This window comes from Bos mutus, chromosome 17, assembly GCF_027580195.1.
Source record: "Bos mutus isolate GX-2022 chromosome 17, NWIPB_WYAK_1.1, whole genome shotgun sequence".
NCBI classification, from domain to species: domain Eukaryota; kingdom Metazoa; phylum Chordata; class Mammalia; order Artiodactyla; family Bovidae; genus Bos; species Bos mutus.
In genome coordinates this window covers 6,994,275-7,007,866 of record NC_091633.1, presented here as the reverse complement: position 1 = coordinate 7,007,866, position 13,592 = coordinate 6,994,275, and the positions used below count along the sequence as shown (strand labels likewise).

Here is a 13,592-nt window from a genome sequence, read left to right as displayed (position 1 = left end):
ATGGCAGCCATCGGCCATGGTGTGGGTTTCCTAGAGGAGGTGCGGTCCTGACAGCAGGGCGGTCGGGAGAGCGTCCGTTCCCACAGCCGTGGGTCCCTGCATCGTGCGGCCCGTGGAGGGGTGAGTAGGGAGCCCTTCCCGGCCACAGCCCTTTCTGGTTCCTGGAGTCTTCTGCAGCCGCTCTGGCATGTGCAGCTTGATGTGAGATGCCAGACTGTGCTTTGCTGGGGGGAGGGAGGCATCCTCGCTAAATATTGGAGAGAAACCTCCGTGCACAGTTGGAGGACACGGGGACCGTGTCACTGGAGGCTGAGTTGGGCCTCTCCCGGGCACATTCAGGGCCTAGCAGTTTGAGCCCAGAGTGGTGGAGGTTGAGGGTGTGTCATCACTCCACAGTGCCCCCAGGGGCTTTATAACCTCAGAACCTCCGCCGCCTACTCGTCCTTATGGAGACTCAGCACGTGCCAGACATGTGAGCTAATTAAGCCCGTTATGTGCCTTGTGAGAGCTGTCTGGAAGTCTTTTTTAAGGCCAGCATCTACACCCCCAGAGGGTTTCCTGCGACGATTTTGGGGGTTTGTTCCTTGAACATAGGTCACACTTTCTAATTTCTTTGCATGTCTTGTAATTTTCTCTTGAAAATCGGACATTTTCAATAATAAAATATTGCGTCTCTAGATCCCAACCTTTTCCCAATTAGTAACTTAATAGGACTAGATTTATGGAGTCTGTCTCCCCTGTGGTGTGAGACTGCTACTGTCTCTGTTCACTTCATAAAAATTCTTGTTTTTATTAGAAATTGTGGATTCTCAAGGGTTGACCCCGTGCCAGCACAGCTTAGTGGTCAGCAGAGGTTGGGGTCAAACATCTTGAATGTGTGACCTTTTATCTGATTTGTACAGTGATTTTACGGCGCTCTGTGTGGTTTGGAAGGTGCATCCAGCATTCAGGCATTTGTAGTTGTGCCACAGATTTTACTTTCTGTGTGGCTCTTCTCCGTATTTTCTGCCTGTGCACGTGGCCTTATATTTGGGTAGGAATGTATAAGTGCCTCAGCCCCCTCCACCTGCCAAGTCCTTCCTGTGCGTGTGGATAGCTTTCCAGATGGCCAGGAACGTATGGGGCGTGGTTATCACAGCCGACTGTGACCATCCCATTCCCAATATCTCCTTGTTAGAGGAACCTGGCTAATTACGGCCCCACTGCTTGCCCCTCCCAGAAAACAGTCTTAGGCTAGCTGCGCCACTGACCTTCTCTATTCGTTTGGTGCCAAGATCACTTACTGTTTCTGATAATGGTTCTGGGTGTGGGATTTCTGCTCACTTTCTCCCTGTATGTGAACCCCTTCTGGCAGCAAAGCAGCTAGTTTTCATTGCTTGCCTCACCCCAGTGGGACCCCTGCAGTGACAGAGCCTGGTGGGAGTGGAAGGGTCTTGATTGCAGTTACCACAAACTTCCCACCATTATTAAAGGCCCAGAAGTTTCTCTTGAATAAATGCTTCTCAGTTTTTACTTTGTTTTCCTCTTGTGCAGAGAGGAAAAAAACGTTTTCTGGATATGTTGTGTTTTTTGCATTTTGCTGCCTGTAGCTCCCTGGGAGCAATTTTGGCTAAAATGCAATATTAAGTGAAACCACTGAGTTTTTGGAGGGGACGCTATGGAATGTTCTTCTCAGAGGTCAGAGAAGGAAACTTCCCCCCAGATTACAGCCTTGGTCTGGACTTTTAATAAGCATTTTCTTTTGTGTGTGTGTTTTGGGAAGTTTTCTGTGATGCTATGATCTATGGAATTGAAACTCATCTACCAACTTACTCTGTCTCAGAATACCTTTTTCTTGGTGGAATGTCACAATGACTTTTCTGACAATTTATTCTGTAGATAAAAACCAGTGGGTGATTTTCAGTGAATGGGAAGTCCAAGAGGGCTGGTGTGGGGGTGGATGGAGCAGGAGGGGAATTGGAGTCACAAAGGGACCAAGCTGGACCTGCATTTGTCCGAGGGTACAGAGCTCTTGACAGGATTGCTCCAGAGCCTGCAGCCTCTGTGACAAGAGGAAACAGAAAGTGTTAGTCACTCAGTCATGTCTGACTCTCTGTGACCCCTTGGACTGGGGCCCGCCAGGCTCCTCTGTCCATGGGATTCTCCAGGCAGGAATACTGGAGTGGGTTGCCATTCCCTTCTCCAGGGGATCTTCCTGACCCAGGGATGGAACCAGAGTCTCCCGCATTGCAGGCACATTTTTTACTGTCTGAGCCAGATTCCATTAAATGGCTGGCAGCCTGGCCAAGGCAGAGTCTAGGGATCTCAGGTGAATTTGTTTCTCCTGAAGGGGGCGTTGCCTTTCTCCCCACTCCCCCACTCCAACCTGCCCTGCTTCCACCCTCACTGGATCTCATCATATTTATCGAGCTCCTGCTGTATACCAGATGCGGTAGAGGAAACTGATGAATTAAACATGGACTCTCCCTCCCTCATCTAGGCCAGGAACACAGGGTTAGTGGCCATATTCGGGAGAGTCCGGCCGTCCCTGGCCAGTGGGTGAGAGGACAGGGCGCTGGGGTGGCTGCCACGGGGATAAATTCCCCAGTGGCCTGAGGCCCTCTGCCCCTGGCCTGGGCCTGAGCAGCAGTCCAGACATGGTGGTTGCAGTGTGGCCTGACACGCCCTGATTCGAATTTGGCTCATGTAACTTATAACCTTGGGGAAATGCCTTCATTCTGTTTTGTTTTTGGTTTTTTAATATTTATTTGTTTGCCTGCTCCAGGTCTTAGTTTCAAACTCTTAGTTATGGTGGGTGGGATCTAGTTAGGGATCAAACTCGGGCCCCCTGCTTTGGGAGTGTGGAGTCTTAGCCACTGGACCACCAGGGAATTCTCTTCCTTCCATTTTTTAAAAATTGTGGCAAAATATACATAACATAAAATTTAGCATTTTAGAGATTTTTAAGTGTGCAGTTTAGCAATATTAAGTGTTTTCACACTCCTGTGTGGCCATCACCACCATCCATCTCTAGAACTCTTTCTTTCTGCAAGACTGAAAGTCTGTACCCATTGACACTAACTTGCCATCCCCATCACCCCAGCCGCCGGCAGCCATCATTCTATGGACACTTTCTATGAATTTGACTGCTCTAGGTATGTCATATAAGTGGAATGATATGGCATTTGTCCTTTTGTGACTGACTTATTTCACTAAATATAATGTCCTTAGGGTTCATCCTCGTTGTACCTTGTTTCAGAATTCCCTTCCCCTTTAAACATGATTAATATTCTGTTGGGTATATACACCACGTTTTTGTTCATCCGTCCATCTGTTGATGGACACTTAGGTTGTTGTTCAGTCCCTAACTCATGTCTGAGTCTTTGTGACCCCGTGGACTGTGGCATGCCAGGCTCCTCTGTCCTCCACTGTCACCCAGAGTTTGCTCAAATTCGTGTCCATAGAGTTGGTGATGCTGTCTAACCATCTCATCCTCTGTTGCCCCCTTCTCCCGTTGCCTCAATCTTTCCCAGCATCAGGGTCTTTTCCATGAGTTGCCTCTTTGCATCAGAAGGCCAGAGGATTGAAGCTTCAGCTTCAGCATCAGTCCTCCTGGTGAATATTCAGGGTTGATTTCCTTTATGATTGACTGGTTTGATCTCTGTGCAGGCCAAGGGACTCTCAAGAGTCTTCTTCAGCACCACAATTCTAAAGCATCAGTTCTCTGGTGCTCAGCCTTCCTTATTGTCCAGCTGTCACATCTGTACAAGACTATGGAAAAACTATAGCTTTGACTGGACAGACCTTTATCAGCAAAGTGATGTCTCTGCTTTTCAATATGCTGTCTAGGTTCATCATAGCTTTCCTTCCAAGAACCAAGTGTCTCTTAATTTCATGGCTGTCGCCGCCACTGCGTTTAGTAACACTTAGGTTACTCCCACCTTTTGGCTACTGTGAATGATGCCAGTGTGAACTGAGTGTGTACAAGTATCTGTTCAAGTCCCTGCTTCCAGTTCTTTTGGGTATATATCCAGAAGTGGAATTTCTAGATCATATGGAAGTTACGTGTTTCATTTTTTGAGGTTTCACCATGCTGTTTTCTGTAGCAGACACATCCTCCATTTGTTCTGCGTCTGTGGTTCTCTCCTCCATGAAATGGGTATGCTAGTGTGACGACCCACCTGGGGCTGCCACGAGGGTGAAGCGAGATGGTGCCTGTGAAGGTCTCAGCAGGGTGACGGCACACAGTCAGTACCCAGCCCATGCCCATCTGTGCACTTTCCTGGGGAGGTGGAACTCTGTTAGCTCACAGACATGGGAGACATCTGCTCTCTCCGGGTGTCAGCCCTCCAGCAAGCTGACCATCCACTCTGGGAGTCTCCAGCCCGCCATCTGTCTTCCCCTCTAACTGTCCTCTCCTTCCCAGGCCGTGGCGCAGCTCCTGCAGACACTGGACCTGGAGAAGAAGGCCGTGGCCGTGGGGCACAGCCAGGTGAGTAGGGCCTTCGTTTGCCGTTCTACCCATGACATCAGGGACCCACATGAGACCTGACTCTTGTCCTCCTCAGCTTCTGCTACTTCTGTGTGTCTCCTTTTCCCGCAGCTGAATGCAGGGCTAGTGACTCTCTGCCCTCCTTATATGACAAGGCCGTTAAGATAAAATGTGGTAAGTGTGGGTGGAGAGACCATTGAGGACTATCATTTATTAGAGGTGACACTCTCAGGGACCTCAGCGGTCTGCAGAGTTCACATCTGGACCTTAGTAGAACTTTCTGAACCTCAGAAAGGCCCACTTTCACTCGAAGCCTTGCAGCTTTTACTTTGTAACCACATGTAACACAGCTGTAGTCTTAGGGATTAGCAGCAGTGAGTGAGAGGAGAGGGCATGAGAAGAAGGCGTAAAATTTCAGAGCTGAGGGACATAGATTTCTCCAAATGGGTGTTGGGCCAGCAGCCTTTCAGAAAAAGTTTAAACACTTAGAGAAGAATTTCATGGAGCCCTAACATGCTCAAGGCATCCTCAAAGTTTTCATGAGGGAACATACAGTGTTCAGGACTCCCCAGATGACCTGACCCTGGGGCCTTCAACCCACTTGCTTCAGTAGAAGACCCATTACCACCTCCCAGAGTGAGTGGGTCATAGTGTGAGGAGTGAGCTACAGAGTTTGTAGACTCAAGGACCAGGTGGTGGGAGGAGAGTGGGGACAACATTTAGGAATACAAGCTGGAGGCAGAGGAGACTAGAGGACCATCTCCCCACTTAGTTACCTTCTGAGTGATTAACGTCGTCCAGGAAACCCTTGTCAGTTGCTGCCATGTTCAGGTACCACGTACAGTGCTGGGGCAGGACCCTGGTTTCCAGAAGCCCATCCTGGGGGCACTGTTGGCCCTGAGTGCCTCTTATCAGAGTGAAGTGTCCTGCCCCATCACACCTCTTTCCTCAGAGAGCTCACAGTCATTCATGCCAGTCCTTGCCCCCTAGACACACCAGCCTCCCCCACAGGCTTCTTGGTCCTCCTAAAGCCTGTGGTAGAAGCTGTTAGTCTGCTGTGGTCCCAACCTGACTGATCCACAGGACGTTCTGTGGACATTTCCAGCAGAGGAGATAAAGCCATGGGTTACTGGGCCCCACCACAAGCCTGGTGCTGTGCTAAGCAACATCATATGTTATTCGTCTTTTCCCCTCACAGTCTCTGTTGACATGATTATAATATCCCTTCTTCACCAGTGAGGAAACTGTAGCTCTGGGAAGTCAGCCCTTTTCCCATTCCTCTCAGGTCCAGGAGCACAGCTCCCATGGAAATGTGTACCAGTCCAAAGCCCAAGTTCTCTTCCTTTTTTTTTTTTTTGTCACTCCACACGGCACATGGGATCTTAGTTCCCCAGCCAGGGATCAAACCCATGGCCCCTGCATTGGAAGCATGGAGTTTTAACCACTGGACTGCTAGGGAAGTCCTCCCACTTTCTTTTCAAAATGCTGTGGTTCTATTGTTTACTCATGGAAATATACAGCAAATTATTTAATCAGAGGAATTCTTCTTCAGCTCCAAGAACATCATCCTTTTAGACTAACAGTGGTTCTCAAGGTGTGATCCCTGGACCAGCTGCCTCAGCATCGCCCGAGAGCTTCCTGAAAACACACGTCCTCAGGCGCCGCCACCCCAGCCACACCACTGACTGTGAAATCCTGGAGCGGGAGCCCCACAGTCTGAGTTGTAACAGGCTCCCTAGGGGATCCGAGGACGTGCCTAGGTTGGAGAAGCCCGGTTCAGATCAGTGCCTAGTTACTTCATGAGTTTCACAGTCAGTCCTTCTGACCCCAGCAAGTAATGCAGAGTAAGACAAAAAGAGCCAAATGAGAAGTCACTCCTCACAGTCTCAGGGCAGTGAGACGAAAGGTCTGCAAGCCAGAGCACCCCTGATGACGCAGGACAAATATCGAGTCATGCTTGGCGTTCACGAAGAAACCATCCAGAGCCTGTCAAAGTCCACGTGTCCTTTTGGAAGCCAGGTGTGGTGGCAGACTGCCATCTTTAAGGGCAGATGCAGGTCTCATGCTTTGTCAGATTCATCGCTTCATAGGTGGGAAGGCTGCGAATAGGAGAGAACAGACTGAGCTGGTCCACACTCAGGCCCCACCACTGCCTCAGAGTGCGAATGTGGACGAGTGACGTCTCTCTGAGCCCAGTTCCCCCATCTCTAAAATGGACCCTCTGCTTTCTGCATCCCAAGTCGGCTGTGGGGATCAGTACATTGTCATTTGACAGGGGTGGTGTGTCATTGTTTGTGGTAGGCATTTGCCAGCAGGGGCAGGATGCTTGTCAAACAGGGTAACATTTTAATGTTTAAAGAATTGATCTCCTCTAATCTGGAAAATTTCCTTCTCCAGGGAATCTTCCCAACCCAGGGCTCGAACCTAGGGCTCCCGCATTCTAGACAGACGCTTTACCGTCTGAGCCACCAGGGAAGTGCCTATAATCTGGAAAATTACTAAGAGAGAATGGCTAATTTCTCAGGAGTATTAGACAGGAGAGCAATGGCCACATTAGATGTTGAAACCGGGCCTGCAGCACTTTGAGAGCAAAAGCAGTGTGCCTAACAGCGGCTCCCAGAGATCCCATTCGGAAGGGGATGTTGGGACATTACACTCTGCTTGGGTCCAGTAGGCAGCTGGATCCACAAAGAGTGAATCACTTAGATTTTCCTTTGTGATTCTCGCCTCCAGTGCCTCACTGAGGCCTGTGCCGAGGGCCACGACATTTATGAAAAAGGTGGGATTCCACATGCCGTCAGCCTCCTGGACGGCGATGTGCTCTTAAAAGAAAAAGAAAAGGAAAAAAAAAAAAATCACGATTCTACAGAGGCGATGACTTATTCCCATTCTGTGTATGGTCGTTTCCAATTATCTTTTTAATGAAAGCTTCATACTTAATCAATAACAGCTTTGGCAGCGCCTGCCGACTTTTGTAATATACGGACTAGTGCTGTCATCACTTTGATCATTGATTTTTTTTTTAACAGCGGCTTTTGGGACTCACTAGCTTGTGAAATTAATACAGTCATTATTGAGGCAATCTGATAGGTAATGAGTCAATCGCGTCTTTGTTTCAACGAGGCTGATTGTCTTGGCAGCCCGGCTCATAGGAAGTGTTGTGTAAAGTGATGGAGGGTTACAGAACAGAGTTAATTAGCAGCAATGGGGTGTGCTAATCTCCACCTTCCCTCCGAGGAAAGGTTTGCCGCGGGGCTGGCCGAGTGGTTGGTCATGGTTACAGAAAACAGGTTTATGGGGATGAAGACTCGCCAGAGAGCCTTGGTTCCACCTGGAGTCAGATTACTGTTCGGCCACATACCCCTGATGTTTGTGTACCACGTGAGCCAGGAAATGAAAGCTCCTCATGCCGACGATGTGATGGATGCAGGAGGTGGGCTCGAGGTTCCCGGATCAAGTCTCAGCTTTGCTGCTCACCAGCCACGTGAACTCGAGTTAAAATGGGACATAGCAGAAGAGCTTCTCAAAATGCAGATGCCATGCAAATGTTAATTACATTCAGTGACAACCATGGTCTCCTCTGGAGTCAGAGAGGGAAGTTAATCCCCGTGTTACCATTTGGCGGTAGAGGATCTGGGCAAAAACATGCCTTTTTTAGCCCTAGGTTCTCCCTCCATCACATGTGGGGATTGGACACTCTCCTGGTGGTCCAGTGGTTAAGACTTCTTGCTGCCAGTGCAGGGGGCTAGGGGTTGATCCCTGGTTGGGGAATTAAGATCCCACATGCCACACGATGCAGCCAAAAATGATTTTTTAATGGTGGGGAGGGGGGTTGTGGTAACTACCATTGCAGGAGAGGGGGTTGTGGTAACTACCGTCTCAGACTCTCCATGTCAGGTGTTTTGCCTGCATATCAAGCATCTGGTTCAGATCCAGAACGTAGGAGGGCTCCTACGTTCTGTGTGAGCCATTAACGGATAATGCCGCAGATTACCTGACAGTATCAGCGATTAAGATGGTGCTCTCCAGCGGCTGGCCACCTTTGGGGCTACAAACCGAATCTGGTGAAGTAACGCAAGAGACTGTGCTCAGAAAATGAGCGGCATGAGCGCGTCTCTTCTTTACCTGTGGGGAGGCGACACCAGCCGCAGTGACCCCAGCACCTTGGCCAGGGCAGGCCTGGCCCCAGAGCTTCAGGCTCACTCTGAAAACCCTCCGCTGTTCCCCGCAGTCTCTGAGGGACAGCCCTGTGGGAGCCGAGAACGCACTAATCACTTTGCCGCGGGAGCCCGCATCCGCTATTGAGAGCTGAGGCCCAGAGCTGTGAGCCTCCAGCTGTCTTCCACTCTATGCCTGTGTGCCTCCCACAGGCGGCTCCAGCCTGGCCCCGGCCTCTTCTGACTGAGGAGGGCTGCCCCCACTTCCCCGCATTCTCTGCCCCTCCTTCTGAGGCAGGACCGAGTGTTTCTGGGGCAGCTCTTCTCTCCTGGCCAGCAGCACTTGTCAAAACAGAATGCATACTCAGGAATGCCACCCAGCCCGCTGGTTCTGCAGCCCCTGGGGCAGGGCCTGGGAATCCTCATTGACCACACTCCCTGGGTGGTGCAAGGACCCGGAGACGTGAGGGGCTTCTCAGCAAACGTGCTTGAGTCCCCCTAGGGATTGTCTGGATTCAGCAGGTCTGAGGTGGGGCCTGGGATGCTGCATTTCTAACAACCCCCCGGGTGGTGACAGTGACCACACTCAGGTGTGTGGGCCACACTGTGGAGCCCTGGGGGCCAAGAGAAGGGAAAGAGGAGGCCTCAGGAGACAAGGTGCTTTGACCATTTAGAACCCCGGTCCAGGGCAGCTGCTCACAAACATTTTGGTTGGACTCAGGAGAAGCGGGGCTGAGCTGCAGCCCCTCCCACGTGAGACAGTCTGATGCATTTGTGGAGAGTCACCTGCAGCCTTCCCTCCCTCCAGGTCTTCCTCAAGGCGGGCGTGGTGTCCAGGCTGGAGAAGCAGCGGGAGAAGCTGGTGTCTCAGAGCATCGTCCTGTTCCAGGCGGCCTGCAGGGGCTTTCTCTCTCGCCAGGGATTCAAGAAGCTGAAGGTGGGGGCGCTGAGTGTCGCGTGAACCTGGCAGGGGCATGGGATCTGGAATAGCGTCCTCCACACTGGTCCAGGGGCTGTCGTCCCTGCTTCTCACACTTGCGCTTGTGCACGAATGTCCAGTGGATATTGTTAGCGTGCAGATCATGGTCCAGTGAGTCTGGGGTGGGCAAGGAGGTCTGCCCATCTTCCATGCTGGTGCCCACACTCTGTCCAGGTGATCAGACTTTGACGGATACTTTGTAAGATGATACAGCTGTTTCTAGGATGTTGACATGAGTTTGAGTAAACTCTGGGAGTTGGTGATGGACAGGGAGGCCTGGTGTGCTGTAGTCCATGGGGTCACAAAAAGTTGGACACTACTGAATGCCTGAACTAACTGAACTGACATCAAATCCCCACTGATGAGAGCCTTGGTCAGGATGTCCAGAGGTTGTCCAAGCCCTCCTGGGCTGGAAATGATTTCAGTCTGTCCCATCTCTGGAGAACTTGGCTGCTGTGGACCAGCAGACAGGGCATGGGCAGGATCTGTCCACGGAGGCCTTTAGGACCAGAGGGCAGGGTCGGAGTCTGCAGTCCTGAGCCACGCTAGGCCACCATCCTCAGAGCTCTCCAGAGCTGAGTCTCCTCTCTGCAGCCTGCACGATGCAGAACACAGCACGGCTCTAGAGGCAGACAGGAAGCACGTTTGAATCTCACCTCTACCACGTAGTCGCTGAGTGGAGGTGACGTGAGGTAGCATGCACGTAGTACAGGACATACCACATGTAGCTGCTCGGTAATAGTACCAGCTGCCGCTGCCCTAGTGTTGCTAATTACTGCCACCAGCACAGTCTTAGTGCACGTGCCCCCAGCTTCTGTGAACGTGTAAACTCACAAATACGTACTTGGTAAGAATAGAAAAAGGCAAGAAGATTAATAATGAAAATACTGTCAGCTGTCTCACCAGCCCGTTGTGCTCAGGTAGTTTATGCCGTGGAACAATTTGAAACAGGCTAAATTAAGAGCCTGGGCTCTGCCTGCAGCGACACTGCAGGGGTTCAGATCCTGACTCCACCTCCGAGAAGCTGTGTGACACTGGACGAGTGACTGTACCACTCTGTGCCTCAGTTTTCCCATCTGTAAAACGGGGATGATGATAACACCTACCTTCATAGGGCTGTAGTGAGGACTGAGCTGCTATAACATGCTCCAGGTGGTGTCTGGCCTGTGGGAGGCGCTGTGCCAGCTGAGCAAGCCTTGGCTGTTGTGATGGTGGCTTCTTACTTAGCTTGATTCCCACCTCTGATTAGAATGACCTAGGTCAGCGGTTCTCAAAGTGTGGCCCCCAGACCAGCAGCATCCACATCAGCTAGGAGTTTGTGCACAATGCAGATTCTCGGGCCCTGCCCCGGGCTCACTGAATCAGACGCTCTGGGCTGGAGCCCAGGCACCTGTGTTTTAACAAGCCCTCCTGGAGATTTGCTGCACACTCAAGAGTGAGAAGCGTGGGCTTGTGTTTAAATGCACTGGAACTGGTATCTCTTCCTTAAATATCAACCGACAGCATCATTATGGCCACTGCTTCTTGTGGGCAGGTTTCAGGGATTTTCCAGGAGTTTTGCCTTGCACAGTGACTTTTGTGCCTAATCCGCACGTGAGAGTTGACCCCGTTGTATAATATTTCTACTCCTTATCCTATTGTTATTATTAGTTATTCCAGACTAAATTGTGGCCTGATGCTGAGAGCCTGACTCCATTAAAGGAAGCCTTTTTTTTTTTTTTAAGTTCCCCATCCCTTCCACTAAGGATAAACCGATATCCTCCAGCCCCCTTGCCCACCGCCCTCTGCCTCCTTCAGCTGAGCTGGGAAGGGCCCTCAGTCTGCACTCTCATCCCCTGCAGATTCACCGGCTGGCCGCCCGGTGCATCCAGAAGAACGTAGCTGTGTTCCTGGCGGTCAGGGACTGGCCGTGGTGGCGGCTCCTGGGTTCCCTTCGGCCCCTGCTGAGCGCCACCATCGGGGAGGAGCAGCTCCGTACCAAGGAGGTGGGTCCACACGGTGGGCAGGGCGATCCCCACTCCCCCACCCCCTCCAGCCCGCTCCCTGGTGTTTGCATCCAGACTAGTGCCCCCAGCCCTGGATATTCTTCATCCATAAATGCTCCACCACTAGCCCTCACTGCCCCTTTACAGACATCCCTCTGCCCCAGCTGGAACAGCCTCCCTCCACCCGGTGCCCAGCTCCTCGGTAGGTGAGTGGGTGCTGGTCTGAGGCCGGCACTCCACCTCTCCTCCCAGAGAGGGTCTGTGGGAGAGTCCGTGAGCTGTTTATTTTTGTGCCTCTCAGAGGATACTCCCCCTACCCTCCCTTCAATCCCGTTAGCACCCACTTGATACAGGTAACTGTTCTGATTGTTTAGTCGCTCAGTCATGTCTGACTCCACGGACTGCAGCCCACCAGGCTCCGCTGTCCATGGGATTCTCCAGGCAAGAATACTGGAATGGGTTGCTATTTCCTTCTCCAGGGGCTCTTCCCAAACTGGGGATTGAACTCGGGTTTCCTGCCTTGGCAGGCAGATTCTTTACCAGTCAGCCACCAGGGAAACTGTTCTGGCTGGTTTCTGGGTTATCCTGCCTGTTGTTCCTTTTGGCAAAAATGAACAAATTCAGGCATATCTTGGAGATCGTGCAGGTTCAGTTCCAGGCTGCCAAGATAAATCGGATATCACAGTGAGTCACGTGAACTGGCTGACTTTCCAGGACCTATACAAGTTATATTGACGCTGTACGGTAGTCTGTTAAGTGTGTAGTAGCATTTGGTCCCCCCAGGATCTGCATACCTTAATTAAAAGATAATGCTTTTGGAAAAAATGCACCAATAGACTTGCTCACCGCAGGGTTGCCACCAACCTTCAATTTGTAAAAAATGCAGTATCTGCAGTACCCAGCACAATGAAGCAAGGTGTGCATGTACACACGCGGGCACACGTGCACACGTGCAGTACACACGTGTCGCGCCACACACACACACACACACACACAGGACTAATGGTTTCTTTCTTACACAAAAGGTGGCATACTCTATATTCTTCTGCAACTTGCATTTTTCACTTCAAAATAGATTTTAAGAACCATGCCACGTCCTGTTTTTGGATTATTTTTTAAACTTTTTTAGTTGAAGTATGTTTGACTACAGCATTGTACATTTAAGGTATACAGCATGTTAATGTGCTGCATTTACGTATTGTCACGTGGTTCCCGTTTTTATAGAAATCTTCCTTGTTCTCTCTTCATGGCCACATGGTCCTCCTTGGGGTGTGTGTTTTATGGTTCACTCCACTGGCCTGCAGGGGGTGAGCATTTCAATTGCTCCTGACAGTGGTGCTGTAAACCTCAGGACGACCCCCTGGCCGAAAGTGGTGATTGGGGAGGATGAAGAGCTGGGTGCCCCGTGTCACTCGGGTGTGCCCTGTCTCACTTGGGCGTGCACCGTCTCAATAAACAGTGGTCTTGTTCCAAGGATTTGCATCCAGACCCTAGTCCAGGCTGGTATGGACCGGGCTTGCCTGAACAGAGATGATCATATTCAGAAATGGCTGTCATCACAGATGGGCTGGCTGCATCACCCACTGCATTTGCTGGCCACTCTTGACACGTATGGAACCTGCACCTCCAGTCCAGAATGGCTTCTGTTACTGTGTTTGCTTTTGTAGGCGGAGCTCACAGCGCTGAGGCAGAAGCTAGAGAAGGCAGAGAAGTCTCGGAATGAACTCCGGCAGAACGCAGACCTGCTGGAGAGCAAGGTACCCCCATCCCTCCTGCACGGAGGGGAGGTCTGTTGATGGGGAAGGTGACAGTGAGCCGGGCATGGTGCTCAGTCCCTTCAAGACTCCTCAGAATAACCCTGTGAGGTTCATGCCACTCCACTCCCCATTTTACAGAGGTGGAAACGCAGGCTCTGGGGTATTAAGTGCCTTCCCCCAGCCCCACAACCAGCAAGTGTAGAGATGAGTCTCAAAGCCACGTCATGTGGCTCCCAAGGGAAG

At 51.0% G+C, this 13,592-nt stretch overlaps 1 protein-coding gene across 1 annotated transcript in view; it reads left to right on the top strand.

Annotated features, from left to right (window-relative positions):
* The window catches only part of MYO18B (myosin XVIIIB), a 233,065-nt gene that overhangs the window by 91,712 nt on the left and 127,761 nt on the right, over positions 1 to 13,592 (top strand). Inside the window, exons 22-25 of the mRNA XM_070385941.1 lie at positions 4,406 to 4,471; positions 9,437 to 9,565; positions 11,449 to 11,592; positions 13,260 to 13,349. Coding sequence (XP_070242042.1) covers positions 4,406 to 4,471; positions 9,437 to 9,565; positions 11,449 to 11,592; positions 13,260 to 13,349 — 429 coding nt within the window. The remainder of the gene's footprint in view (positions 1 to 4,405; positions 4,472 to 9,436; positions 9,566 to 11,448; positions 11,593 to 13,259; positions 13,350 to 13,592) is intronic.